At 47.4% G+C, this 27,052-nt stretch overlaps 1 protein-coding gene across 3 annotated transcripts; it reads left to right on the forward strand.

Moving 5' to 3' along the window:
- Positions 1 to 12,512: 12,512 nt before the first annotated feature.
- On the forward strand, positions 12,513 to 17,003 carry LSM5 (LSM5 homolog, U6 small nuclear RNA and mRNA degradation associated). 3 transcript variants are annotated; one of them, XM_032097201.1, is made up of 5 exons: positions 12,513 to 12,562; positions 13,054 to 13,149; positions 13,381 to 13,408; positions 14,027 to 14,099; positions 15,887 to 17,003. In XM_032097201.1, the coding sequence occupies exons 2-5, from the start codon at positions 13,095 to 13,097 to the stop codon at positions 15,917 to 15,919; spliced, it is 189 nt and encodes a 62-aa protein (XP_031953092.1). In that variant the 5' UTR covers positions 12,513 to 12,562; positions 13,054 to 13,094; the 3' UTR covers positions 15,920 to 17,003. The 3 variants fall into 3 exon arrangements, with proteins under 3 accessions (XP_031953092.1, XP_031953091.1, XP_031953090.1); XM_032097200.1 differs by having other exon boundaries at positions 12,527 to 12,621; XM_032097199.1 differs by lacking the exon at positions 12,513 to 12,562 and adding an exon at positions 12,658 to 12,724.
- Positions 17,004 to 27,052: the final 10,049 nt, after the last annotated feature.

Below are 27,052 nucleotides of genomic sequence, written 5' to 3' on the forward strand. Positions count from 1 at the left end.
TGTCACTTGACACTCTCGCTGCCTTTGGATGTTTGGATAGGGAAGGCTCTGATGGGCTTTTTCATATTCAAAAAGTGGTAATGACAAACCCCTTCATCTTTGTCATATCTGTGGTGCATACTGATACAGCCCAAATTCCCAAAAAGCTTAGACCAAAAGCCGTTCTGAAGTCATAACAAAAGCCCCAGGAGAGTGGGGCTAGCCTGGCACTTAGGACACCTGGGTATGCCTTCTCCTCTTGAGACTCTAATCCCTCCTCAGGAGATCTATGCATTTCATGGCACACAGAACCATCCACTTCCATTGAACTCCTAGGAATATGGCAAGATAAAAACAGGGATCATTTGGATCACTAAATCGTATCTCCTTCAGATGCATCAACCATGAAATGAGCATTTATGCAGGAAGGGCTCAAAGAACATCCTCCAGCCACTACAGCCTTCAGCACTTAATAGCAAGTAAATGGCCTGTCATTAAAATACAAGCTCACAAGTCTCAGTGGAGATTCCCCAGACAGTAGTCCACAGGAAAACCTTTAGTAAATCTGAAACAAAGGTTGGTGATGGAAAAGAAAGTGGAAAGAATGAAATTCTGAAAGACCCAGAGCCATCACACCCCCAGGCTTGCTCACTCAGGTCACTCTGCTGGAAATAGCAGACCCTACACAGCCCTGCACAACCAATTCACAACTCCATGCTTTCAAACTTTTTGTGGTTATCCTTCAGAGCCCTTCACAATCTTTGAATCACCCAGATGTGGACACCCAGATGGTGGTACAAGATGGTCAGAAGAAACAGGTGCTTTTGAATGGGTATTTCCTCTCCACATGACAAAGATTAGCTCCTTTTACATGAGTTTGGAGCAAGAAAGGTTCTTTTTTCCCCATTCTGCAGACTAGGCAGTGGATCAGAGGAGGGAAAATCCTTCTGTCTCAAGTTCATCATTGAGCTTGTGGAAGTAACTCCAAGGTAGTACCAGAGTCGGGCTATGGAGCAAGACTGTTTCAACTCCATCTCAGCTTCCAGATTCCAGGACAGCACAGCAACCCTCCTACACACTCTCAGACTCATTTTTGTTCATGCTTTCAGCCCACCCAGGACTGCATGGCTGGTATGGATTAAATCACTAGGAAGTGGGAGTGAAGGTTCATGGAGGCTACGGAAGAGGGAGAAGGGAGGTGCAGCAGTTTGCTTCCCAGCACCTTGCTGGTGCCTGCAGGAATGTAAAGCATTTTGGAGGTCGTGGTGATTGATGATGGTTCAAAACTGTTGCACAGTGTCTAGCTCTAGCCTTGAGCCATAGTTGTAAAGGTTGAAACACCATCTAAAGGACAGAAGACAGCACTGGACAACCTATCTGAGGACAGTGGTGCATCCCAGGGATGCCTTGAGGCACAGCAGGTGGCTGCTCATTAATTCCAGCTCCTCAAAAAACCCATTTATTTTCGGTACATTTACCTTCCAATTTGGCTGATTTGGCTGATTTGGCTGTCAGGATTTTTCTTCACACCTTCATTGCCAAAAACTGCTTTCAGGTGTGAAAGAAACACCCAGTCTTTGGTCTCTAGCGTTATTAATGCAGGATAGCAAGTGGATGCAAGGAGCGATCTACTTATTTTTCTGCCAACATTGAGAAACTTGCAAGAACAAAAGCTGTTGCTTGATGGCTCATGAAATAAGGTGTTTGAGTGTTGGGGTTTTAGTTTAGTCTGTTTTTTTTCCTGTTAAAGGAATTTTCTCCCATATGCATGTTGCTAGGGGACAAATAGCTGTACTTAAGAAAGACAAAAGGGGAGTGGGGCGGACCTGGCTACTCCTTTGTCTACACCTGGGTGTGGGGTCAGTTCGCTCTGAGCGTCCGGAGAGAGAAGCTGCAGAGAAAGGAGCTGCTGCTTCTTTCTTTTTGGCCGTTCTTTCTTTCTGCTGGAAGCAACGCCGGGACCCCAAAAGCCGCTTTCCCTGCCCTGCTGGAGACCGGGCTGTGGCTGCCCTGCCCCGCTGCTGCTTCGAGCTTCCGCTACGCTGTAGCCCTGCTTGCCCTGCCTGCCTGGGCCTCCGGGGGGTTCTCCCATCTGGATACATCTGGCCTGCCACCCGGGATTTGCGTCCGTCTCTGCCGTTTCAGCCTGCTGTTCCTGAGAGTCCGGGATCGGCTGCCCAGGGGTTTGTGAAGCCTTTGTCCCATCCCTTCCCGGGATCCCCGGAGCACCGGTGCCGCGTGCTCCCCGAGCTCGCTCCGGAGCGCCCCCTGCAGCCGCGGGGGAACCATCGCACCTGCCCTGCTCACCGGGAGCCGCCAGCGCCCCTGCCGGCTGCGAGCGGAACTGCACCCGAGGGGAAAGGGCCCGGCAGCCGAGAAGGCTGGGACTGGGTTTGTGATTGCTGTTACTGCCATAGTTGTTGTTGTTTTTGTTTGACTGGTTATATACACATATATATATAGAGTAAAGAACTGTTATTCCTATTTCCCACATCTTTGCCTAAAGGCCCTTGATTTCAAAATATAATAACTTGGAGGGAAAAGGGGTTATATCTGCCACTTCAAGGGGGGGCCTCTGCCTTCCTTAGCAGACACCTGTCTTTCAAAACCGAGACAGATCTTGGCGCCCAACGTGGGGCCTGAGGGCATTAAGAGATAGAGGTGAAAAAGGAATAACAGTTCCTCGATAACTTTATTTTTGTGTGCTGGATATTGGAACCTTGTTAGGCAGCACTATGTGGTCTAGTTTACCCTGGTTCGGGTGGCATGTAGCCGTGGCTATATTCTTCCCCTTTGCAGCTCCTTACTTGAATATGGGTCCTCTGACTAAGGCTACCATTGCTGTTATCCAGCTTGCGTTATGGGTCGAGAAGGTGAGGAATTCATGGGTTTTTAACTTCCTCCGGAATGTGGGCACATGGATAAACAGCTATCACACACTGAGCACATGTTTTTAGGGTTATGTTAACAATGGTACTTTCTGTGAGGAAATGACACCAGGGGAAGTTTTCTCCCAACCCCTCAACCAGTTCTTTGGGCCCACCCCATCAATTTTCGAAGGGTTTAAATTCCCTCTGAATACTAACCATCTGCTGCTGATAGGCCTACTCTATTTAGCATTCAAGGATAAGTTGAGATTGGCTTGGATATCTACCCAGACACCAGCCCCAGAGACTAGAGATCCTGCCCCAGAACCTGACATGGCCCCAGAGAGTAGAGTTCCTACCCCAGAGCCTGATCCTGCCCCAGAGCCTGACATGGCCCCAGAGAGTAGAGTTCCTACCCCAGAACCTGACACGGCCCCAGACACTAGAGATCCTATCCCAGAGCCAGAGCCTGCCACAGCCCCAGACACTAGAGATCCCGCCCCACAGACTGATACTGCCCAACAATCCACCTCAGAAATGGACTACCCAAACTGGGTGGGGGTACTGGCAAAAGGGATGCAGGAGATGTGCCAAGAGATGGGTCAGGTGCGCCAGGGGATATGCCAGGAGATGGGCCAGGTGCGCAAGGAGATGTGCCAGGAGATGGGCCAGGTGCGCCAGGAGATATGCCAATTGCTAAGGGAATACACCTCCTCAGCTAGTGAAAAACCCTCTCCCTGCCCCAAAGAGGGTGAGTCCGATGGTGCAGCAGTGGAACCCACGGATGTTACAACCGTCCAGGCTTCAGCTGAACCACAAGGACAACCACAGCCAGCAGCAGTCGCCCCTGTGCAAAGGAGGAAGTATAAGACCAAATCAGTACGACCAGTTAATGATGATGGGCAACCAGGGCCCTCACAACCAGCAGGAGAGCCAGAGCCAGAAGTCATCACTGAGTCCCTGTCGCACGACAGTCTCCGTGCTATGCGAAACGACATTGTGCGAAGGGGGCGTGAGCCTTATACCACCTGGCTGCTTCGGGTTTGGGACCTTATGGGCACAAGTGTGCAACTGGATAGTGGTGAGGCAAGGTATCTGGGATCGTTGACCCAGGACCCAGGTGTGGACCAGATATTCGTGAGGGAGCCAGGGCCTCTCTCTCTCTGGGAGCGGCTCTTAATGAGTGTGAGAGAAAGGTTCATTCACAAAGAAAGAATGCAGGAGTATCATCATAGAATGCAGTGGAAGACACTCGAGCAAGGGATCCAACAGCTAAGAGAGGTGGCAATATTAGAGGTACTCTTTGGGAAGGATGGACAGCATGATAATGACCCCGATAAGGTCAGGTGCACAGGACAGATGATGTGGAACCTGGCAAGGCTAGGGCCATCGCAATACACCACCTTCATTGCAACGATTGATGCTGACAATACCCGAGAAACAGTGGGCTCTGTTGCCAACAGGCTCAGGCATTATGACAGCATGATCAATGGCCCGCTGAAAGCTCATGTCTCTGCTGTAGTCCAGGACCTCAAAGAGGAGATGAAGGAGATGAGGAAGGAAATGAGGGAGGAGATGAGGGAGGAGATGAGGGAGGAGATGAGGAGGGTCAGTGTGGCACCAGTGCGAGTCACAGGCCCCCAAGTCAGAGCCCGTCGTCCCCCTGCTAGAGAGAGAGGGTACACCCCACGAGCTGAGCTGTGGTTTTTCCTGTGTGAGCATGGGGAAGACATGAGAAGGTGGGATGGGAAACCCACCTCTGCCCTGGCAGCGCGGGTGCGTGAACTCAAGGAGGGAGGCACTAACCGAGGGGGTTCCGCTAAGGTGAAGGTAGCCTCAGCCTCCCGTGACCGAGCTGCCAGGCATTACAGAAGGGAGGATGATATGTCGGATCCCCTTGAAGGTACCTCGAGCATGTACACCCAGGGAAAGAATGATAACCAGGGCTAGAGGGGCCCTGCCTCTAGCCAGGAAGAGGCACGGGAGAACCGAGTTTTCTGGACGGTGTGGATCCGATGGCCTGGCACATCAGAGCCACAAAAATATGATGCATTGGTTGATACTGGGGCACAGTGTACTTTAATGCCATCGGGACATGTGGGGGCAGAACCTGTATCCATCGCTGGGGTGACCGGGGGATCACAGCAGTTGACCCTTTTGGAAGCTGAGGTGAGCCTGACTGGGAAGGAGTGGCAAAAGCATCCGATTGTGACCGGCCCAGAGGCCCCGTGTATTCTGGGCATAGACTTCCTCCGGAATGGCTACTACAAAGACCCAAGGGGACTCAGATGGGCATTTGGGATTGCTGCTGTGGAGGCAGAGGGCATTAGGCAATTGAACACCCTGCCTGGACTATCTGAGAATCCTTCTGCAGTTGGGCTCCTGAAAGTGGAAGAGCAACGAGTGCCAATTGCCACCTCGACAGTGCACCGCCGGCAGTATCGGACAAATCGAGATGCTGTGATCCCCATCCACAAGATGATCCGCGAGCTGGAGAGTCAAGGGGTGGTCAGCAAGACCCACTCACCCTTCAACAGCCCCATCTGGCCTGTGCGCAAGTCTGACGGGGAATGGAGATTGACTGTGGACTATCGTGCCCTGAATGAAGTGACTCCACCGTTGAGCGCTGCCGTGCCAGACATGTTGGAGCTCCAGTACGAGCTGGAGTCCAAAGCAGCAAAGTGGTACGCCACTATTGACATTGCCAATGCATTCTTCTCCATTCCTCTGGCAGCAGAGTGCAGGCCTCAGTTTGCCTTCACCTGGAGGGGCGTGCAGTACACCTGGAACCGACTGCCCCAGGGGTGGAAGCACAGTCCCACCATCTGTCATGGACTGATCCAGACTGCACTAGAAAAGGGTGAGGCTCCAGAACATCTGCAGTACATTGATGACATCATTGTGTGGGGGAACACCGCAACCGAAGTGTTTGAGAAAGGAGAGAGAATAATTCAAATTCTCCTGCAAGCTGGTTTTGCCATCAAGAAGAGCAAGGTCAAGGGACCTGCCCGAGAGATCCAGTTCCTGGGAGTAAAGTGGCAAGATGGACGACGTCAGATTCCCATTGAGGTCATCAATAAGATCACAGCAATGTCTCCGCCGACCAACAAGAAGGAAACACAAGCTTTCCTAGGTGCTATAGGTTTCTGGAGGATGCACATTCCCGAGTACAGCCAGATCGTGAGTCCTCTCTACCTGGTTACCCGCAAGAAGAATGATTTCCACTGGGGCCCTGAACAGCAGCAAGCCTTCACTCAGATCAAACAGGAAATTGCTCACGCCGTAGCCCTTGGCCCAGTCAGGACAGGACCAGAGGTGAAGAACGTGCTCTACTCTGCAGCCGGGAACAATGGTCTGTCCTGGAGCCTCTGGCAGAAGGTGCCTGGTGAGACTCGGGGCCGACCACTGGGATTCTGGAGCCGAAGCTACAGAGGATCTGAAGCCAACTACACTCCCACAGAGAAGGAAATCCTGGCAGCTTATGAAGGAGTCCAGGCTGCCTCAGAAGTAATCGGCACAGAGGCACAACTCCTCCTGGCACCCCGACTACCGGTGCTGGGGTGGATGTTCAAAGGAAAGGTTCTCTCCACGCATCACGCCACCGACGCTACTTAGAGCAAATGGATTGCCCTCATCACGCAGCGCGCCCGAATTGGAAACCCAAGTCGCCCTGGGATCTTGGAAATAATTACGAACTGGCCGGAAAGTGAGACTTTTGGGTTATCTTCTGAAGAAGAAGAGGAGCAGGTGACACGTGCCGAAGAAGCCCCACCATATAACGAGCTACCAGAGAGTGAAAGACAATACGCCCTCTTCACTGATGGTTCCTGCCGAATTGTAGGCGCTAGCCGGAAATGGAAAGCCGCTGTATGGAGCCCCACACGACAAGTTGCACAGGCTACTGAAGGAGAAGGTGGATCGAGCCAATTTGCTGAGCTCAAAGCTGTCCAATTAGCTCTGGACATAGCTGAAAGAGAGAAGTGGCCAAAGCTCTACCTCTACACTGATTCATGGATGGTAGCCAATGCTCTGTGGGGTTGGCTGGAAAGGTGGAATAAGGCAAACTGGCAGCGCAGAGGAAAACCAATCTGGGCTGCTGAAGAGTGGAAAGACATTGCCACTCGGGTAGAGAAGCTATCCGTGAAGGTCCGTCATGTAGATGCTCACATCCCCAAGAGCCGGGCTAATGAAGAACATCATAACAACAAACAGGTAGATCAGGCTGCGAAAATAGAGGTGTCCCAGATAGACTTGGATTGGCAACATAAAGGAGAATTGTTCCTAGCTCGATGGGCCCATGATGCCTCAGGTCATCAGGGCAGAGATGCCACCTATAAGTGGGCACGAGACCGAGGGGTGGATCTAACCATGGACAGTATCTCCCAGGTTATCCATGATTGTGAGACATGCGCTGCGATCAAGCAGGCCAAGCGGGTGAAGCCTCTGTGGTATGGTGGGCGATGGTCCAAATACAGGTATGGGGAGGCCTGGCAGATTGATTACATCACACTGCCTCAAACCCGCCAAGGCAAGCGCTATGTGCTCACAATGGTAGAAGCCACCACTGGATGGCTGGAGACCTACCCTGTGCCTCACGCTACTGCCCGGAACACCATCCTGGGCCTGGAAAAGCAAGTCCTTTGGAGGCATGGCACCCCTGAGAGAATCGAGTCTGACAATGGGACTCATTTCAAGAACAGCCTTATAAACACCTGGGCTAGAGAACATGGCATAGAGTGGGTGTACCACATCCCTTACCATGCACCAGCAGCTGGGAAGGTTGAGCGGTGTAATGGACTGCTTAAAACCACCTTGAAGGCACTGGGTGGAGGGACTTTCAAAAACTGGGAGATGCATTTAGCAAGAGCCACCTGGTTAGTTAACACTCGAGGTTCCACCAGCCGAGCAGGCCCTGCCCAATCTGAACCCCTACAAACAACAGACGGGGATAAGGTTCCAGTGGTGCACATGAGAGGTATGCTTGGAAAAACTGTTTGGGTAAAGTCTGCCTTGAGCAAAGACAAACCCATCCGTGGGGTTGTTTTTGCTCAGGGACCAGGTTGCACCTGGTGGGTGATGCAAAAGGATGGAGAGACCCGATGCTTACCTCAAGGGGACCTTGTTTTAGGGTGAACTACCCATGGCTCTGTACTTGTATCAGTATCAGCATGTATATTTGTATATAATTTGGGTAATGCATAGATTTATATGGTTAAAAAAAGTTAAGTTTCATGTAACATGTTAGTATGGGAAAAAATTCGGGGTGGATAATGTTGGGGTTTTAGTTTAGTCTGTTTTTTTTCCTGTTAAAGGAATTTTCTCCCATATGCATGTTGCTAGGGGACAAATAGCTGTACTTAAGAAAGACAAAAGGGGAGTGGGGCGGACCTGGCTACTCCTTTGTCTACACCTGGGTGTGGGGTCAGTTCGCTCTGAGCGTCCGGAGAGAGAAGCTGCAGAGAAAGGAGCTGCTGCTTCTTTCTTTTTGGCCGTTCTTTCTTTCTGCTGGAAGCAACGCCGGGACCCCAAAAGCCGCTTTCCCTGCCCTGCTGGAGACCGGGCTGTGGCTGCCCTGCCCCGCTGCTGCTTCGAGCTTCCGCTACGCTGCAGCCCTGCTTGCCCTGCCTGCCTGGGCCTCCGGGGGGTTCTCCCATCTGGATACATCTGGCCTGCCACCCGGGATTTGCGTCCGTCTCTGCCGTTTCAGCCTGCTGTTCCTGAGAGTCCGGGATCGGCTGCCCAGGGGTTTGTGAAGCCTTTGTCCCATCCCTTCCCGGGATCCCCGGAGCACCGGTGCCGCGTGCTCCCCGAGCTCGCTCCGGAGCGCCCCCTGCAGCCGCGGGGGAACCATCGCACCTGCCCTGCTCACCGGGAGCCGCCAGCGCCCCTGCCGGCTGCGAGCGGAACTGCACCCGAGGGGAAAGGGCCCAGCAGCCGAGAAGGCTGGGACTGGGTTTGTGATTGCTGTTACTGCCATAGTTGTTGTTGTTTTTGTTTGACTGGTTATATACACATATATATATAGAGTAAAGAACTGTTATTCCTATTTCCCACATCTTTGCCTAAAGGCCCTTGATTTCAAAATATAATAACTTGGAGGGAAAAGGGGTTATATCTGCCACTTCAAGGGGGGGCCTCTGCCTTCCTTAGCAGACACCTGTCTTTCAAAACCGAGACATTGAGATAAAACAGTGTGATAGCAAACTCCTGAAGCTGAATAGCTGGGTACTCTGGGCACATCTTTACACTTTCTAGATCAAGGAATAATACTTCCCGTGCTCCACCAGGCACTCTGAGTAAAGACAGGATTCCACAGTTTTTATGTAGCTCTGACTTTGAGTTCTATGTGTGTTCCCTTGCCATTTTCCCTCAGAACAAGTGTATATATTGAAGTTGGCTTGGGTGTTTCTGAACTACAGTGCCCTCACTGTAGTTTTGCCTGCCCTGTGACTGGGCTGTAAGACTTCTGTAAGATTATTGCTGTGCATTTAGAACCCAAATGAAGGAAGATGTGTTTCCACACCAGTAGCCTGAAGAGGAGGCCTTTAACATCATTCTAGAGAGCAGAGAAGGACAAGGGAACAGGTCAGTCTGGCAGTTTTGTGTAGGGCTGGGCAGATGGAGAACATGAGTATAGGCAATGTTGAGGTTGCAAGGTCAGATCTTTCCCAGACCTAGGCAAAGGACAGAAACTGAGCAGCACTGCTAACCACAAACAGGGTGAGTGCTGTGGCACCAGGAAAGGTGCAGAGCTGAAGAGACAGGACAATAGAAATTATATTAGCTGAATTAGCAGAACTACAGAAGTTCAACCAACACAAGCTTTCCCCAGATGCCGCACTCAGGCACTCAAAAAGGCAGAAATCCCCTAAAGGTTGGTATTGCAGGAGTTGGGATTGCTTCACAAGGGATAGTTTCCTACTGGTGGCCGTGGCACAAGAATCTGCTGCTTGTGCAGAGAGGGTATTTGTTTACTCAGAGAGCTCTCCACCTTACAGCAGCGGAGAGTAATGCAGAGAACTTTGGGAGAGTTGTAAGGCAGTAGCAGTATTCTGAAACTTATGCTCTCCTGAGGCTGCCTGAGTTTCCTGCACAAGAGAGCAAGGATTGCAGTACACCTTGGAGGAGCAAAGAGCATAAAGAACAGCAAGGAGTAACTGATGCTGTCAGAAAACTCTGTTGCTAGACCTGGGTGCCTGTGCTTGGGAAATTAGATGACAGCCAGCTGCTGGGCACAAAGGTAGCAGGCTTTGTGTAACATCTGGATGAGAGGCTCCGGGGTCACAGATTGGTATTTTGGTCCATCTTTGTTCCATTGATGCAGGTAAATGGAAGGGGCCAGGTTTTGGCCATCAGACAGGTGGCTAAGGACGAGGACCTTGAATTCTAGGAAACACTGTCAATTCCATGTATGAAGCCAGGAATATACAGAAATCCAGAGTCTTAGTGCCCAAATGAGATGCAGAGAGCAAGGACTTAGATCCATGGAGCACTGGGAAGCCTTCAGGGACAAGAGGAGTCTGAACAAGAGGAGAAGGCTGCACTTTGATCTTAATGAAGTGAGACTTCCGGCCCTAAAAATTCAAAAGCTCCCAGAGGAATATTTAAAGTAGAAGCTGGGGGAAAGCAAACAGGCACAGAGGAGCATGCAGAGCAGACTGATGTGATGTTAAAAAGTAACAGGATAAAAGGATATAGCTAGGGTTTGATGCCCCTTGGGAATTAAAATTAAATTAAAACATGCAAAATTAAATGCTGGTGTCAGGGCAAAACTTACAGGTGCTGGCACATCCATACATGGAGCCCAGAGAAAGAAGTTAGGGATGCTGAAATGGTCACCTTCAAAGAATAATGGCCATCTCGAGAGCTGGGATATGGAGGATCAATGGGATTCAATGTTACCTTGCTGCCAGTTTCATAGCAGGGAAGTAGTCAGTGCCCTCCCTCCCCTCTGCAAAGCTCTGGCCAATGCCCGCCTACCTCCCCACGTGCCAGCAGAATACTCCTCATGTCCACTGAGTGCTCTTCTGCTCCTACAGGAATGCTGCCCGGGAGAAGGACAGGGGCCTTCATGGCCCATTCCCACTGGTACAGCTCCTGTGATGCCAGCTGGTGCCTGTGCCAAGCAGGACACAAGCAGGTGGAGAAGGGGTGACTGCCAGTGACTCCAGTGCCCACAGTTCCAGTGAGCCCCTCCTTCTCTGAGCAGGGATGGGGGCTTCCTGTGATGCTGGGTCATAGCCAGTGCCCCCCATGTGCAGCTCTGCTCAGTATTAACTGGCCCCGAGGCAGCACTCCCCATGCCCAGGAGGCCCAGAGGGCTGTCTCTGTCCCTGGTGGTCACTGGGCACAGCTGAAGCCAGATGGAATGTTGGTGGGATGAAGTTACTGAAATGCTTCAAAAACCTTCCATGCACCCACCTTCAGTGTGTCAATGGACAAAAGTGGGAAATTAAAATCTGCACATAAGTGTGGCCAGCAGGACCAGGCAGGGATTGTCCCTCTGTGCTCAGCACTGGTGAGGCCACACCTTGAGTCCTGTGTCCAGCTGTGGGCCTGTTACCAAAAATCAGTAAGAATAAAAACTCCTTAACACTAATGTAGACTTAAGAAGCAGGCATTCTTTATTCAAGTGGATGCATGAGGGGATATCTCCTCCAAAATCTCATTCATGCTGAGCACAGAGAAAGCTCCAGTTTATATACTATATTTTACATACATATTGATAGGTTTTCCTAGGAGAAACATAGGTATGATACTCTTCTCTCTGAAGCCATTAACATATGTTCCCTCCCCTCTGTGCATGTGTTCTTCTGTCCTGGGGGTCTCTTTGGTGATCCCTGGTGATTGGGGACCCCAAAGTCATACCTGATTGCCTGGTGAACTGGTAAAAGTTGGCACAACTGCACTGGTTGCTTTCCAATTCTTCCTACAGAGTAAGCATTGTGCAGTTTCATAGGTCAATGGGTTTTGAAGAATAAGCATTGTATTAACCCACCAGGTGCAAACAACTCTTCATCTGGCAACAGGCCCCTCACTGCAAGGACATTGAGGAGTGAGTCCAGAGAAAGCCAACAAAGCTGATGAAAGGCCTGGAGCTCAGGTCCTACGAGGAGCTAAGTGAGCAGGCTGTAGCCGGGCAGGGGTTGGTCTCTTTCTCCCAGGTAGCAAGTGACAGGATGAGAGGACACAGCCTCAAGCTGTGCCACGGGAGGTTTAGGTTGGACATTAGAAGGAATTTCTTCACAGAAAGGCTGCCCACCGAGGTGGTAAAGTCAGTGTCCCTGGAGGTGTGTAAGGAAACATTGAATGTGTTACTCAGTGCTGTTTTGGTTGACATGGTGGGGTTCGTTCACAGGGTGGCCTCGGTGATCTCAGGGATGTTTTCCAACCTGACGGCCTCCGTGATTCTGTAACAGCGGAGCCATTACAGCGCACACTACACAGCCCGCAGTCCTGGCGCGGGGGCACATCGGTACCGGCGGCAGCCCCAGCGGCGCTGCCCGGCTGGGCCGGCAGGACGAGACGGAAGCGGGCAACAGGGGCTCCTTTCACGTCTTGTCTCTACGTGGAACCACCACACAGACCAGCCCCCGGCACACGCCTGCGCCGCGAGCGGAGCGCGGCAGACGCGGCGGGGCGGGGCGCGGATCGCCCGGCGCGGCCTCCGGCCCGGCCCTCCCCGCGTGTGGGCGGTGGCGGCGGCGATTGGCCAGGTCCGGTTCCGACATGGCGGCCAGCGCGGTGTCCAACCCGTCCCAGCTCCTGCCGCTCGGTAACGATGCGGAGCTGGGGGCACCCCGCCGGGGCCCACCCGGGATCCCTCTCCGGGCCGGCAGCGGCGGCTGCGGGCCCTGTGCCGGCGCCTGGCGGGAAGCGTGAGGGCGCGAGCGGCTCGCGTCAGGCGGCGGGGCCCGCGCGCGGCCCAGGGGAATATCGGGGGTCTGGGGCGGGAAGAAAAGGGGGGTGGAGTAGGGGATAGGGTGTGGGGGTGTTGGGGTCTGGGGGTGCGGCTGAGGTGGGGTGTGGGGGTGTGGGAGAGTCTGAGGGAGGCCAGTGGGGGTGGGTGTAACGAGGTCGGGAGGAGGGTGGTTTGTGTGGGAGAATGGAGGGGGAGGGTGTAAGGGTGTATGGGGTGAGTCTCTGTTTCTGTAAAAGGCACGAGAGACTTGTTTTGTAGAACGTATTCTTTTCTGTGTATCTGCAGAACTTGTGGACAAGTGCATAGGCTCACGCATTCACATTGTGATGAAGAGCGACAAAGAAATTGTTGGGACACTTCTAGGATTTGATGATTTCGTCAGTATCCTTTGATGGAACTTTAAGGCTGTATGCTTTATGCTTTGGCCTAATTAATTTATAGCTCTTGAGAGTTTTGAGTTCACTGAATAGAACCTTTTTATATGGATCAGTTGTATTATTCTGATATTTTCAATTTTCAGGTAAAATCACATTTTGGTATAAAATGAAAATAGCATTAAATGCTTTTGTTTTAAAATTCTGGGTGTTCTTTTCCTTGAGACTGGATTTTCAGATATGGTGTTGGAAGATGTTACAGAATTGTAAGTATTTTTTCTGCCTCTTGTTGCTATTTAGTGTTTGCTTCACTGAGGCAAAAGACTGTGTAAGATCTGCTAGCGAAGTGTTTTTATATTTTTGGAATACTTGCCAGCCGACTAGTTTAACTTTGGACTTAAAACTGTTCAGAAAGTGATCTGTTCAGGACAGCCATGTCATAGAGTAGCTATTGCATGATTTATGCTTGTGTGGGGATCCTATGTGTCTTAATTTTGCATGGCTTGTGTGGCGAACTTTCCAGTAGTTCATTTGATTTTACACTTCCTTAAGTCCTAGGCAAAGATTCAACAAGGTAGCAGTCTTAAGGATAAATATTTTTATTTTGTCATGCCACGTTGATATGTCATATTCAAGAAATTGCCAAGCTTTAGAGGGTGAATACACATCTCCGTGTACTGAGTAGAAGAGACCTTTCTAGATGCCAGTTAGCTTTCTGTACCTAGGTGGTCCATTTATTAAGATCATGCTGCAGTGTGGCTGGTTTATTTGTTAGTTCCAACAATGGTCACCTTAATGCAGAGATTTCTGTTGGTTCTGTGGTCAAAACTGATCCATTGTCCCTGGTTCTGTGTTCTTATTTGCTGTTTCTAATTCTTCTTCAGTGAGATCACACCTGAGGGCAGAAGAATCACAAAGCTGGACCAGATTCTGCTAAATGGGAATAACATAACAATGGTAAGTCATCAAAGGCATGTGTTGATTTTCTGTACCTGTAAATTGATCAGTGATTGTATTCAGCTACTTTCAGCTGCGCTTTCTGTTACATCAGGAAGTTTCAAGTAGCAGCTGGGGCATTTGTGTATATGAATGATACTGGAAAGTTGACCTTTACTGCCTTACTCAGTATATGTTGCATTTTACAAAAGAATAATTAAAAGAGCCCGGTCCTGATTTTGTTTTGGTGAATGTTTTTCTGGTCTTCACGTGTGTGAGGGAGTCCCTGACTTTGTAAGAATCATAAAATCACCAAGGTTGAAAAACATCTCCAAGACCATCAAGTCCAACCTTCGACGAAACACCACCGTGCCAACTAAACCATAGCACTAAATGCCATATCCAGTCATTTTTTAAACAATTCCAGGGATGGTGTCTCCACCAAATGCTGTATCCAGTCATTTATTGAACAGTTCCAGGGATGGTGTCTCCACCACTTCCCTGGGCAGTCCACTCCAATGCCTTACTACCCTCTCAGTGAAGAAATGCTTCTGGATGTCCAGGCCGAACCTTCCTTGGCACAGCTTGAAGCCATTTCCTCTTGTCCTATCACTGGTTGTCTGGGAGAAGAGGCCAACCCACACTTCACAGCCTCCATTTAAGTAGTCACAGGCTAGCTCTTCAGTGGCTTTTAACCCCTGAGTGTTTACCTGTGTACAGGCCAAGCACTCCTGCTTTCCTGCATGTACAAATGTGTCTGCTTGGGTGCTTCGTTGAGTCATCTGGAGATTACAATACCACATGGTGCCCAGAGAGCTGCACCTTTATGCATTCTGCCAAAAAGTCTGGAGGTCTGTTCGATTACACCAAATCAGTAGCACTAGGATTTTATCATGTGCTGATACGTACAGATCAGTACTGAAACAGTAATTAAAAGTTGTGATTATGCATCCTTGAGTTGAATTCTGCAACTTCTTAGACACCACAAAAGCAGACCTACAGTGGCTTTTTTGCTTGTCTGCATAGCTGGCCACAAAGCCTGGACTTCCAACACAAGGACATTCCTAGTTTTGTGGGAAGAGGAAGGCTCAAGTGGGAAGACTTGAGTTGAAGTTGGCTCTGTATAAATGAGGAATTCTCTCCATTTTGTTGTTTACCTATCTTGCACCTCTGCATTGTATGTCTGAGCAAGTGCCATCCTGTCTTAATTTCTACGGCTTTTTCTGCTTTGGTTTTTGTTCTTCATGTTGAAAGGACAGCATATGTTCTGATTCCTTGTGTGGGGTGAAATTCCTGCCATCCAGTTAAGCTGGTGGTGTGTAGCCCTTGAAGAAGAACCTGGTGAATTTTCAGCAAGACATAGATATGTTTCTGCATTAGATCCCGTGTCTCTTTTGGGGAAGTATCTTCCTGTATCAGGAAGTCTATGCTTAAGACTTTTTCTTATTTTGGTCCCAAAACTAGTGAAGCTCTTTCTCTTTAGAAGTGCTCAGCTGCTTATGAAGAAGATATCAGCAAAAGGAGTGGTTAAACTTTTGTTTTTTCCCCCCCATGTTTTTCCTTCTGTATTTCTTTTTCTGTTGTTCAGTTCTTTGCTTCCTTCACTGTGCTGACTTACTCCCTACTGCCTTTTTGGTTTGTGCATCTCTGGCAATAACTGACTTCCTCTGTTTGGAGAGTCTAAAATTGTGGTCTACTGTGAAGTCTCTATGTCCTAAAATGTTCGTTGTAATGCAAGAGCTGTCATGTATGGGTTTGTAAAACTCAGCTGTATGGTGCTAATGCAAAAATGTCTTACTCTTTTATAGCTGGTTCCTGGAGGAGAAGGACCTGAAGTGTGAAGACATGATACTCATCTATATTTTATATAGATATGCAAAATCTAAATAGAGATCTTGGGGTAGAAGTGTGTTTTGGTGTGGATTGTCTGTTTGCTTTGCTTACACACTTGACATTTTACAAAAGACAACTCTTAAAGAAAGGTGCTGGTGGTAATGTGGACTTTGTAAGTTGAAATCATGACTTTCTTGTAAAGACACATGAACCTCTTCTGAATAAAAGGCTTTTTCTTTCTTAGTTACTGTGTTCTGTTATGTAAGTGTACAAGTTAGATAGTTTTGTAACTACTTGATGGAGTAGAAAAATGACAAATGTGTTTCAGTTGCCATCAGTCTTCAGTTTTTCTACATGTGTTGCATTTGTTTCTGGCCCAAGTCTGTATAATACACAAGTCATGAGCCAGGATGTTGCTGTCCTTTGACACACTGGCAGCACTGAGCTGAATGCTCTTTTAAAGGCTTGTCACTGGAAGCCATGTGGCAGAATTCTGTAGAGTTCTGAAAGCCCTTCAGACTGGGTGCATCTGTTTGATGCTCAGCAGCCTTTGGTACTGCGTCTGAGGTTCAGCTCTTGTGGACCATTTTGCTTTGCAGATGTGCTTCCTTACAGCAGAGGACCTGTAATGGCACTTGGCAAGTGAGAACAGACAGACCAGACCTAATTCATGTTCAGGGGCTAAAAATCCCAAAGGCTGGTGTTCAAACCCCACTGATGTCAGTGGTGGCTGCTTTCACCACTCAGTGATGCTATGTATACTCAAAACTGGGAGCTGCCTGTGCCTGCTTGCGTGGTTTGGAACACTCATTTTAGAGTAAACAGGAGTTTTTGGCTCCATCTGTTCTCCTGTGATACAAAAGCTTGACAGATACTGCAAGCTACTATTTTAGGACAATTTCTGTAAGGAATTGCTATTTTGTTGTGATGCCATGCTGCCAGTGCAGCTTATGCTTCCATAGTCCACCTCTCAGCTGGCTTCTGTGTGTAAATGTCTTTGGAGAGGAACCACACGTGCCTGCTGTCACTGTAGACAAGGAGGGTGCAGCATTGGCTCACATGGATGGGACGTGCTTTGCCTTCCCATCACCAGAAGAAAGAAGAGTTGAAGAAGGGGGCTCAGGAGCAAGACGCTGCAAGGAAGGTGCTGTACTGGATCTTTCTGCCTTGCTTAATCTGACAGAAAAGCTGCCTTCTGCTGGCTGGATCTGAGCTCACAAAGCAGTGAGAACCTCTTGCTGTAGCCTGTTAAAAGGGAGTGTGTGCCTTCTGGGTCATGTGTTCTGAATAAATGATCTACAGTTGCAATGTTTCGATTGTGTTGTGGCAATCCGTACCATTTACTCCCTGAACATGTTTGATTTTTTCCTGTCTCCATTTTTTCCTCCACCTTTTTTAAATACAGATACTAAAAAAGATACATTTTTTTTAACTTAGGTTTGATTGAAACATCATCTGTGGGTGTTTGCTTCAAACACTTTCTTTTCTAGAAATAAGAAAAGTCTTTTCACGAGAAACGAGAACACTTCAAAGATTTGTACTCGGGGCAGCACTTCTCTGTTGGGGTACTGTTGAATAAAGTTATGGTTTTGTTCCAGTGTAGGCACTTAATTTCTACTTAGTGTTTTGAAAACAGTCATGCTTCTGAGAGAAGAAGAGTAGATCTTGGTTCAAAAGCAACTTTCACTCTGACAGCACAAATCTCTTGTTCTCTCAGGATTTTGTTGCCTTGAAAAAAAACTAACTTGATACTGCCTCAGTTCCTGCTTGACCGGTTGTGTTCTGTTCTACTCACTCCAGAAGTGCTAGGACTTACCTTTTAGGAAGACATTTTAATTCCTGATTCACAGGTCTGCAGAGATGCATCTAGAGACAGTCTGTTTGTGCAAACACTGTTAGTTCTTTCTAAGATTAAACATTTTTTCACTGTCAGCTAAGAATACAAAGTATTCCAGGTGTGTCTGGCTTGCTTTTCATTCATTATTCCTCTGGCCTGTTGCCTTGGAAGTGCAGCTAATAAGCTTGTCTATTCAGTAAGTCGTGGTGGGTTTTGTTCTTCCTCCCCTAGAAATCCAAGTGCTTAATCATACTGCACTGTCTTCTTGTGGACACTGGTGTTCTCCAGAATAATATTTAGGGTGCCACCACATGTAGGTCATTTAAAATAATAACCTTAGGCTTAAAAGAGATAGAGAACTAAATGAGGCTTTAAGTTTAGAGCAAGGTAGCTGTCAGGTTAAAATAACTTTGCGGTTATGACATGCACAGTGGTGGTTCTATTCAGATTTATGTTTGTTTTACTTTCTATTTTTCTTTAGGATAGCACTGGTTGCAGTGGTCTTTAGTTCTACTACCTGGCTATCCATCTTAGTGTGGAGAAAGATCCCTTCTGCCTACTATTTCAGTAGAATTGCTCATTTTGGTTTGGATGTAAATAGCCTCTGAGTAACCTCACTGAAATTATTAAGAAGACTCCTGTTAGTCCCGGATCACTGATAATTCTTAATACAGTCACTGCTTCCAAAGCATATCATCGTAATCTACCAGTCTCATCAGTAATGTGTCATTTTGCAGGTGTAACAGTATTTTGGTCAATTGAACTATAGTCAGACACAATGTAAGCAGAGAACACTAGAAGATTTATTACAGGTCCAATGAATCTGAGCTCGAGGCAGTTGATACAAGGAGTCAGCAAATATTTTCAGGAGCTTGCTTTGACATTTTCAAACTATCATAATGAACAGGAATCAAAATTCAGCTTTGTTTTGATTGGTGCTGTATTAATGCCAGGCCACACTTTTGCTTTCTGCTGAAAGAAAGGATGGATTTTAATTAATCATTTATCAACAGATTCTGCAGCTTAATGTCACTCTCATGAGGACACTACGGTTGGTTAATTAAACTGTTAGAAATAATGTCAGCTATTCAAAAACTATGCCATTTTATTTCAGAGGTCTTTGCTTACATTTGTACAATATATTGCATAACTCTCCATTTTCTGCAAAACCTAAAATACATTTCATGGCTTTTTCTATAAGCTTTTATAAGCTCACATTCTCTTGAAGCCTTCTCCTAGAAGTTCAAAATAAGCATTACAAATGAAGTATTTGTTGCTTTAATGGGAAAACAATAACAAGAAAACACAAAAATACACCTGCTTAATCCATTATGAAGAAACACTGCAAGCAGATTGAGTATGATCTTCATATATAAATACTTAATACAGTTTGCTTGCCATTTCCTTTCCTTTTTTTATACTATATTTTTTCAAAATTTTATAATACCTGTTCTATAGAAAAAATGGCAAAGTACTGTAGTTTCATTCCAATTAATGGGTTCTTAAAACCCAGAGTAACCTTTTTAAATTTAGTTCAAACCTGCAAATATTAGTAAGTCTTTGTTTGTTTGCTTGTTTGTTTGTTTTTGCTTGCTTCTTTTAATGGATCTTCATATTTTGTTTTCAGGACTGATTAAAAAGAGTGGCCCTCAGCAGCCATTAAGTGCAAAGTGATTTGGCAAGTCCTGCTGTCACCTGCATTCCCCTGGCATTCCATTTGGTGAAGAACTTGACATGGCAGCAGCCCCTGCACAGGAAGAGGAAAACACAGATTATGAGCGGTTATAAATAAGCAGTTAGAATGTTTTTCCATTCAACAAGCAGTGGTATATTGTCGTGATTTGGAATGTTACTCCCCAGTTCAGTGCTCCCACCGAGGGTCTCCAAACCGTGCGCAGTTGTTTGAACAATCTTCTGTACTGTTCAAATTTCCCAGAGGCTGGTGCATGGTAAGGAATATGATTTACCTCCTCAATACCATAATCTCTGGCCCAGAGGTCTATGTGACTACTTTTGAAATTAATTCCATTGTCTGATTCAGCTCTTTCTAGGGTTTCATGTCAGCACAGGGCTTGCTTTTCAAGGCCCAAGATGGTGTTCGGGCAGTGGAGTGAGGCACAGGGTATGTCTCCAGCCATCCAGTGCTTGCTTCTCCCATGGTCAGCACATACTGCTTGCCTTGGTAGGTTTGTGGGAGTGCAGTGTAATCAGCCAGGCCTCCCCATATTTATATTTTGACCATTGTTCCTCATACCACAGAGGCTTGTCTCGGTGTGATTGATTGCAGTGCATGTTTCACAGTTAAGGAAAATCTGGGAAAGAGTGTCCATGGTTAAGTCCACCCCTTGGTATGTTGCTTCTCTTCCCTGATGACCTGAGATATCATGGGCCCATCGAGCCAGAAATAATTCACCCTTTTTTTTTCCAGTCCAAGTCTACCTGAGACACTTTAATCTTGGCAGTCTAATCCAACTGTCCATTATTGTGATATTTTTCAGTAGCCCAGCTCACAGGTGCGTGTGCATCTACATAATGTACTTTTACAGCCAACTTCTCTACCTGGGGAGTGATGTTTTGTCAACCCTCATCAGCCCTGGTGGGTTTACCTTTGTGCTGCCAACTTACCTTTTTCCATCAATCCAGCCACCCCCACAGAGCATTTGCTGCTGTTCAGTGGTCAGTGTAGAGGTAGAGCACTGGCCATGTCTCTTGTTCAGTGATATCTAAAGCCATCTGGAAGGCTTTCAGCTCTGCAACCTGACTTGATCCATCTTGTCCTGCAGTAGCTTCTGCGACTCACTGTGTCATACTTCATATAGCATCTTCACATTTTTGATTTATCCCCCTGATATGGCAGGAACTGTTAGTGATGAGGACATGATGCTGTTCTTTTTCTGGTGGCTGATTATATGGTGGGGCCTCCTTAGAACATGTTACCTTTTCCTCCTCTGATGATGATGATGACTGTCCAAAATTTTTGGCTTCCTTGATTTCCAAGATCCCTGGGCAATTGGTATTTCCTATTTGTGCTTGCTGTGTGATCAGCACAACTCACTTACTCCATGTGTCATAAGTGGCATGACGTGTGGCAGGGGCTTTCCCTTTGAACATCCAGCCCAGTGCTGGCAGTCAGGGTAGCAGGAGGAGCTGTGTCTCAGTGCCAATCACTTTGGAAGCAGCTCAAACCCCTTCATAAGCTGCCCGGATCTCTTTTCCAGGTGGCAGGTAACAGGCCTTAGATCTCTTGTAACTCTGAGTCAGGAACCCCAGTGGTCATCCTGAAGTTTCCCTGGGTACTTTTTCCAGAGACTCCAGGAGGGACCATCCTCCCCATCTGCAGTGTAGAGCACATTTTTCACACGTGCTCCTATCTTGACTGGCCCAAAGGTTACTGCATGAACAATCTCCTATTTAGTTTGTTCAAAAGCTTGTTATTGTTCAGCACCCTACTTGAAATTATTCTTCTTCCATGTAACAGGATATAGAGAGGGATTATAATCTGACCATAATCTGTAATATACATCCTCCAGAAACCTGCAGTGGCTAGGAAAACCTTTGCTTCCTTCTTGCTGTTTGGTGGGGACATAGCTGCTTGTTTGTTCACCACATCCATTGGAATGTGACAATGTCCCCCATGCCATTTTAGTTCTAAAAGCTAGATTTCCTGGGCTGATCCCTTGAGCTTGCTTTGCTTTATGTCAGGACTGGCCTTCAGCAGGACCTGGATTATCTTCCCCTTTCTCAAAAACTTTGTTTGCTGTGTTGCCCCATACAATATTATCAATGTACTACAAGTGTTCTGGGGCCTCACCCTTTCCCATTGCAGTCTGGATCAACCCATGGCAAATGGTGGGGCTGTGTTTCCACCCCTGGGGCAGTCAGTTCCAGGTGTACTGGATGCTCCTCCAGCTGAAAACAAGCTGTGGTCTGCACTCTGCTGCTGAGGGAATGGAAAAAAATGCATTTGCGATGTCAGCGGTGGTACCACTTTTCTGCCCTGGGCTCCAGTTCGTACTGAAGTTCCAGCGTGTCTGGCACAGCAGCAGTCAGTGGTGGTGTGACCTCCTTCAGACCACTGACAGTCTATTGTCAGTCTCCACTCTCCACTGGACTTACACACTGGTCATATAGAGCTGTTAAAGAGTGAGCGAATCTTGCTGACCACTCCCTGGCTCTCCAGCTCTCAAATCATCTCCTGGATGGGGGTCATGGAGTTGTGGTTGGTGTGATATTGCCAACACTGCACTGTTGTAGTAGCCATTGGTACGTGTTGTTCTTTGACCCTCAGCCATCCCAGAGCAGAGGGGTCCTCTGAGAGAGCAGGCAAGATCATCATTGAGAGAATGCCTTTCCCTCACACTTGACAGGAGCTGCCTCCAGAGGCTGAGAGTTTCTGTGCTCTTCCCAATCCCCTTGTCAATGCCCCCAACCCAGGACAGAGATCCCAGCTGCTTGGCTTCACTGCCATCCAGTTTCATATCACACGCCACGACATCCCAGAATCTGAGCAGCCAGGTCACCAGGGGCTCTCTTGGCTGGTGTTTGAAATCTATTCTTATATCTCACAGCTCACCTGGGGATCAGGATCGAGTGATTATCTCTGGCCCTGCCTCTTCCTCTTGTTTTGAGGGCTCTGTTTCCTCTTCATCCCTTGCCAAGTGAACTGACTTCATATTGGATTTCTTTTTCTGTGTAGAGGTGACTGCTACCAGCAGGGGTTGTTCCTCTGGTTCAGGGGTGGCCATGGTGCCTGTTGGTCTGCTTTCTTTCTCTCCCCCCTGAGGGTGATGTCTACTGTTGAACAGTGTCCAGTAAACAGCAGCCAGGACAGAACACATTGCATGAGTTCATGCCTCTATGGAGCTACCACGGCATTTTTCTGTTTCATATTTCGTCACTTTAACAGGCTCCTGTAGTTGTTCAGGGGTCAGCTGCCAAACCATTGGAGGAGAGAAGTCCTCCAAACACTGGCCTATATCCTCCCACATTTCATGCCACTCATTACTATCTTGCTTCAGGGCAAATCTCTGAATAACCTCCCTAGAAATCTTTCTTGACTCTAAATATGGTGTGCACCACACTGAGGAGACTTGGCAGACCTAGCAACAAGAACATGCTTTCCTTAACATCCAAATGGAATTCAGAATTCTTAAAAGCTGTTGTAATAGGCCTGAAGGAGGAAAAGGGGGTGAAAGGCTGGGGAAAATCATCCTCCTCTTTTCCCCCCATAGACTGGATACTTTTAATAACGGACTCCCCAAGGATAGCGCCTTTGGTAAGGGTAGGAGAGCAACACTGAATACACATCCCCTATGACCCTTGGTATTATCATGTCATGAGCTGATATCAGACAGTGGAACAGAGCAATCCTGATCCCTCTCCATGCTCTGAAAAAGAGCAACACGATAGGCACATAGTGCATATATGGAAATGTACTGAGTTCTTCTGGCCAGGTTTTGGTACTGGGGGTTACAGGGATGGCTTCTGTGAGAAGCTGCTGGAAGCTTCCTCCCTGTCTGGCAGAGCCAATGCCAGCAGCCTCCAGGACAGATGTGCCACTGGCCAAGGCTGGGCCAATCAGAAATTATGGTAATGCCTCTGTGATAACAGATTTAAGAAAAAGAAAAAAAGTTATTGCACAGATGCAACGGTGGCCAGAGAAGAGCAGGAGAATACTTGAGAGGAACAACTCTGCAGACACCAAGGTTAGTGGGGAGGGATGGGGGGGAGTTGAGATCCACCTGTAGTCTGTGGAGGAGAGCTGGGCTCAGGTGAATGCCGTGAAGAGGCTGTGAATTCATGGGAGGCATGTGCTGAAGCAGCCTCCTGGCAGGGACCTGCACACCTGTGGAGAGAGGAGCCTGTGCTGGAGCAGGTTTCCTGGTAGGACTTGTGACCCTTTGGGGGACCCATGATGGAGCAGCCTGTCCTTAAAGGACTGCACACTGTGGAAGAGTGACCTCTGTTGCAGCAGTTTGTGAAGAACTGTTGCCCATGGGATGGACTCACATTGGAGAAGTTAATGGAGAACTGTCTCCCATGGGAGGGCCCCCGTGCTGGAGAAGCACTCTTCTCCCTGAGCAGTGGCAGAAAAGAACTGGCTGTCCATCCCCGATCTCCCTGTGACACTGGAGGGGAGGAGGTAGAGCTGGGAAGGAGGGAGAGGTGGGGGGAAGGTGTTCTTGTTTTATTTCTTGTTATCCTTCTCTGATTTTGTTAGCAATAAATTAAAGTAATATCTCTAATTCTAGGCAGTTTTGCCTGTGATGGTTTTTGGTGAGTTGTCTTTCCTGGTCCTTATCTCAGCTCATGGACCCTTTGTTATATTTTCTCTCCCCTGCCCAGCTGCAGGGGGGATGATAGCGAGGCTTTGGTGGGTATCTGGCATCCAGCCAGGTTCAACCCACCACAGGATTACGTAGCACACCCACATGAACAGACCAAGAACCATTGTGACCAGTGGCTCTGTACCTAACACAACAAGTGCTTAGATCAAATCATTTCCAGCTCACCCTGGGCAGATCTGTTATTATCTCAACCCTTCAAGCCCTGCACTGGGAGACCAATGAGGCTGTTGTGGTTTAGGAATGGCAGTCCCCAGTTCAGTGCCCCCACTGAGACTCTACCAAACTACACACTGCTCTCTCTTGCTCCCCACTCCCTGCTACAGTATGCTGGAGAGGAGAATTGGAAGAAGGGAAAGTAAAGACCATTGGTTAACATAAGAACAACCTACTTGAAACAGCAATGAGATACAAAACTGAATGATAACAGCAACAATGCTAATGTCAGAGGGTATAAGAAGAGAAACAATTCATGTGGAAAAAAACCCCCAGATAACAGACTATATTAGACAGCTTCCTCTGCCACATTTTCTTGACCAGAAGAACTTCTTCTCTCCAGAACAGAGTCCCTTTTCCCTGCTCTTGGCAGTGATGTGATGTGGTATCGAATAAACTAGCCATGCTTCCTCCTGGCTACTGCAAAAAAGTAACGCTGTCCTGGTGAAAATGAGGACATACCTAGCGATGAAAAAGAAAAAAACCTCTTTCCCCTACTTTTGGTGTTGTTGCCCCTTGGAGCCCCGGTTGACCAGCCATGCAGATCAAGAGTCCCACCAGAGGACACCAGAGCTCATTCCTGATGCACCAACAAGTCAGCTCTTCTCTTTCTTTCCTCTGGGAGTCGGTAGAGATAGGACCCTGTCCCAGCACTGAATCTGCACCTGCTCTGGCAACCAAGTAGCAACTGCAGTTCCCGTGCAATGGCTGCAGCCATAAAACCTTACTGTATCTTCAGTCTTTCTTCTTGTACTCAGTGAACTCTTAAATGCATACATGAACTAGACATAGAGAAAATGATCCGTCTAACACTCGTAGCAGAAGGCACACTAGAACATTTCCTGCAGCAATACTTGTGGCAGCTTCAGAAAAATGAGACATTTCATTGATTATCTCCCTTACATTCTTGAAATAAATCTCTAATCCTAAGTGGAAAGCACTAAGTAGGTGCACAGGCAATGCTACAGGAGATGTATCCATAGCTTGATGAAAAGTTAGAAGTTATTAATAACCCTTATTTGCTGCTTAGAAAAGTTTATTTTCTGTATATTTTTTCCTGTATAAAGTAGTTCTGCCTTAACAGAATTAACTAGATTGACTGCCCTGTTAATGTTTTTTCCCTTACATCATCACTGGGTATCTGATTCAGACCTTCTGAAGGTCATAAAATAACTGTATCCAGTGTTTTCAGAAAAAAGCAAGCATAAACACACTCCTAACAGCACTAATCTTCCTAAAGATTATTCAACTCTTGTTAAAATCTTAGTAACATGACATGCAATTTAGCCCTCTAAAAGTAGATGTGAGTTCCCAGCACTTACTTTCCTGCTCTTTTTTTTTCTTTAAGTGCTTTCTCCGGTCAATGGCAGCCAACTCAGCTTTCAACAACAGGTAACGTTTCCGGATTTCCTGAATTTTTGCTTGGAGAACTGTTATGCGCTCAGTGCTACTCAAATTTTGCAAGTCAGCTGCAAGTTAAACAGTTTCTGTTAATTATTGCATTGCAGCATTTCCCATGCCTTCTGAATTTCAGCGAAGGGGGAGGTACTCAAATCTTGGTGATGTGCTTTGATGTAGCAGGCAGCAAAGCTGAGAAACAGCACCTCCTGTTTATTATCACAATCTTGACTGACACAAACACACTGAAACGTCTTCTTACAAGAAATACTAAACAAGTCCTGGTTCATTAAGGCAAAATGGAAGGGGAAGATTCAAAAATCAATAATCTAAGAGGCTGAACAAGAAACAGAGAACGAGGATTAAAAGAGCAAGAAATAAAAATATCAGGATTTATGACAAAATTAAGCAAACTGAGGATGGAACGGTTTTAAAGGAAAATACCCTCAAAACCAGAATATTCCAAAAGCCTTCTTATAGTATATCTCAAGACCGCAAGAGGCATGTTTCAAAGAAGATACTTACACACTTGAAAACTCCATTTGCAACTTTTGGGCAAATGATTATCATGTTCCTTTAGATCAGACTCCCTCTCTCCACTTCGCCCACATTTTCCTGTGAGAAGGTAGATTGTTAAAAAACAAAGCAACCTTCCCACCCAACCCAAAGCTTACCAGGAGCTGTCTCACTCTAACATGACAGAATCCATCCTGGTGTAGCAGCTTAGCACACAGCTCTCTGCACCACTGGTGCCCAGGTACAGGACCACAAACCAGGTCTGTAATGGGGCCCCTCTAATTCTGGCATGCTGGGAAAGGAAAACCTTGCACTGGAAACACCGGCCAGTTAGTTGTTGTGCACATAGACTCAGATCTGTTCTGTGGATTTATGGGAACCAAAGTCCTACAGACCTAGAAGGCTGATAAAAGTAGCAGACTGTGGCTCCACAATCCATCCCAAAAACTGGCAAGTATGTTACTGAAAGCATTTGCGCATGAACATAAGGAGGCAGGGTAGGGACACACCTCCTGGGAGGAGATTCTTGAATACAATCCAGCTGCTCAAGGCTCGTATAGCCACAGTCCACTCTACTCTCCAACTGGATCATGACAGCAGTGCACTTACTGCTTTAGAATCACAGCCATAAATAAATTGCCTGCATCAGAAAATAAGGCAAAGAGGCACTGTAATGTGTTCATGTAGGTGCCAAAATTATCCACATCTCTAGTTATGGAGCTATATTTCTTTTAAAAGACTTTGCAAGACTGATTATTACATCCTAGCTCCTTTTGACCTTTTTTAATATTCATTTCAAGCAAATGACATGGTACTTTCTCACATTTCAT

The sequence above is a fragment of the Corvus moneduloides genome, chromosome Z, assembly GCF_009650955.1.
Source record: "Corvus moneduloides isolate bCorMon1 chromosome Z, bCorMon1.pri, whole genome shotgun sequence".
Classification (NCBI taxonomy): domain Eukaryota; kingdom Metazoa; phylum Chordata; class Aves; order Passeriformes; family Corvidae; genus Corvus; species Corvus moneduloides.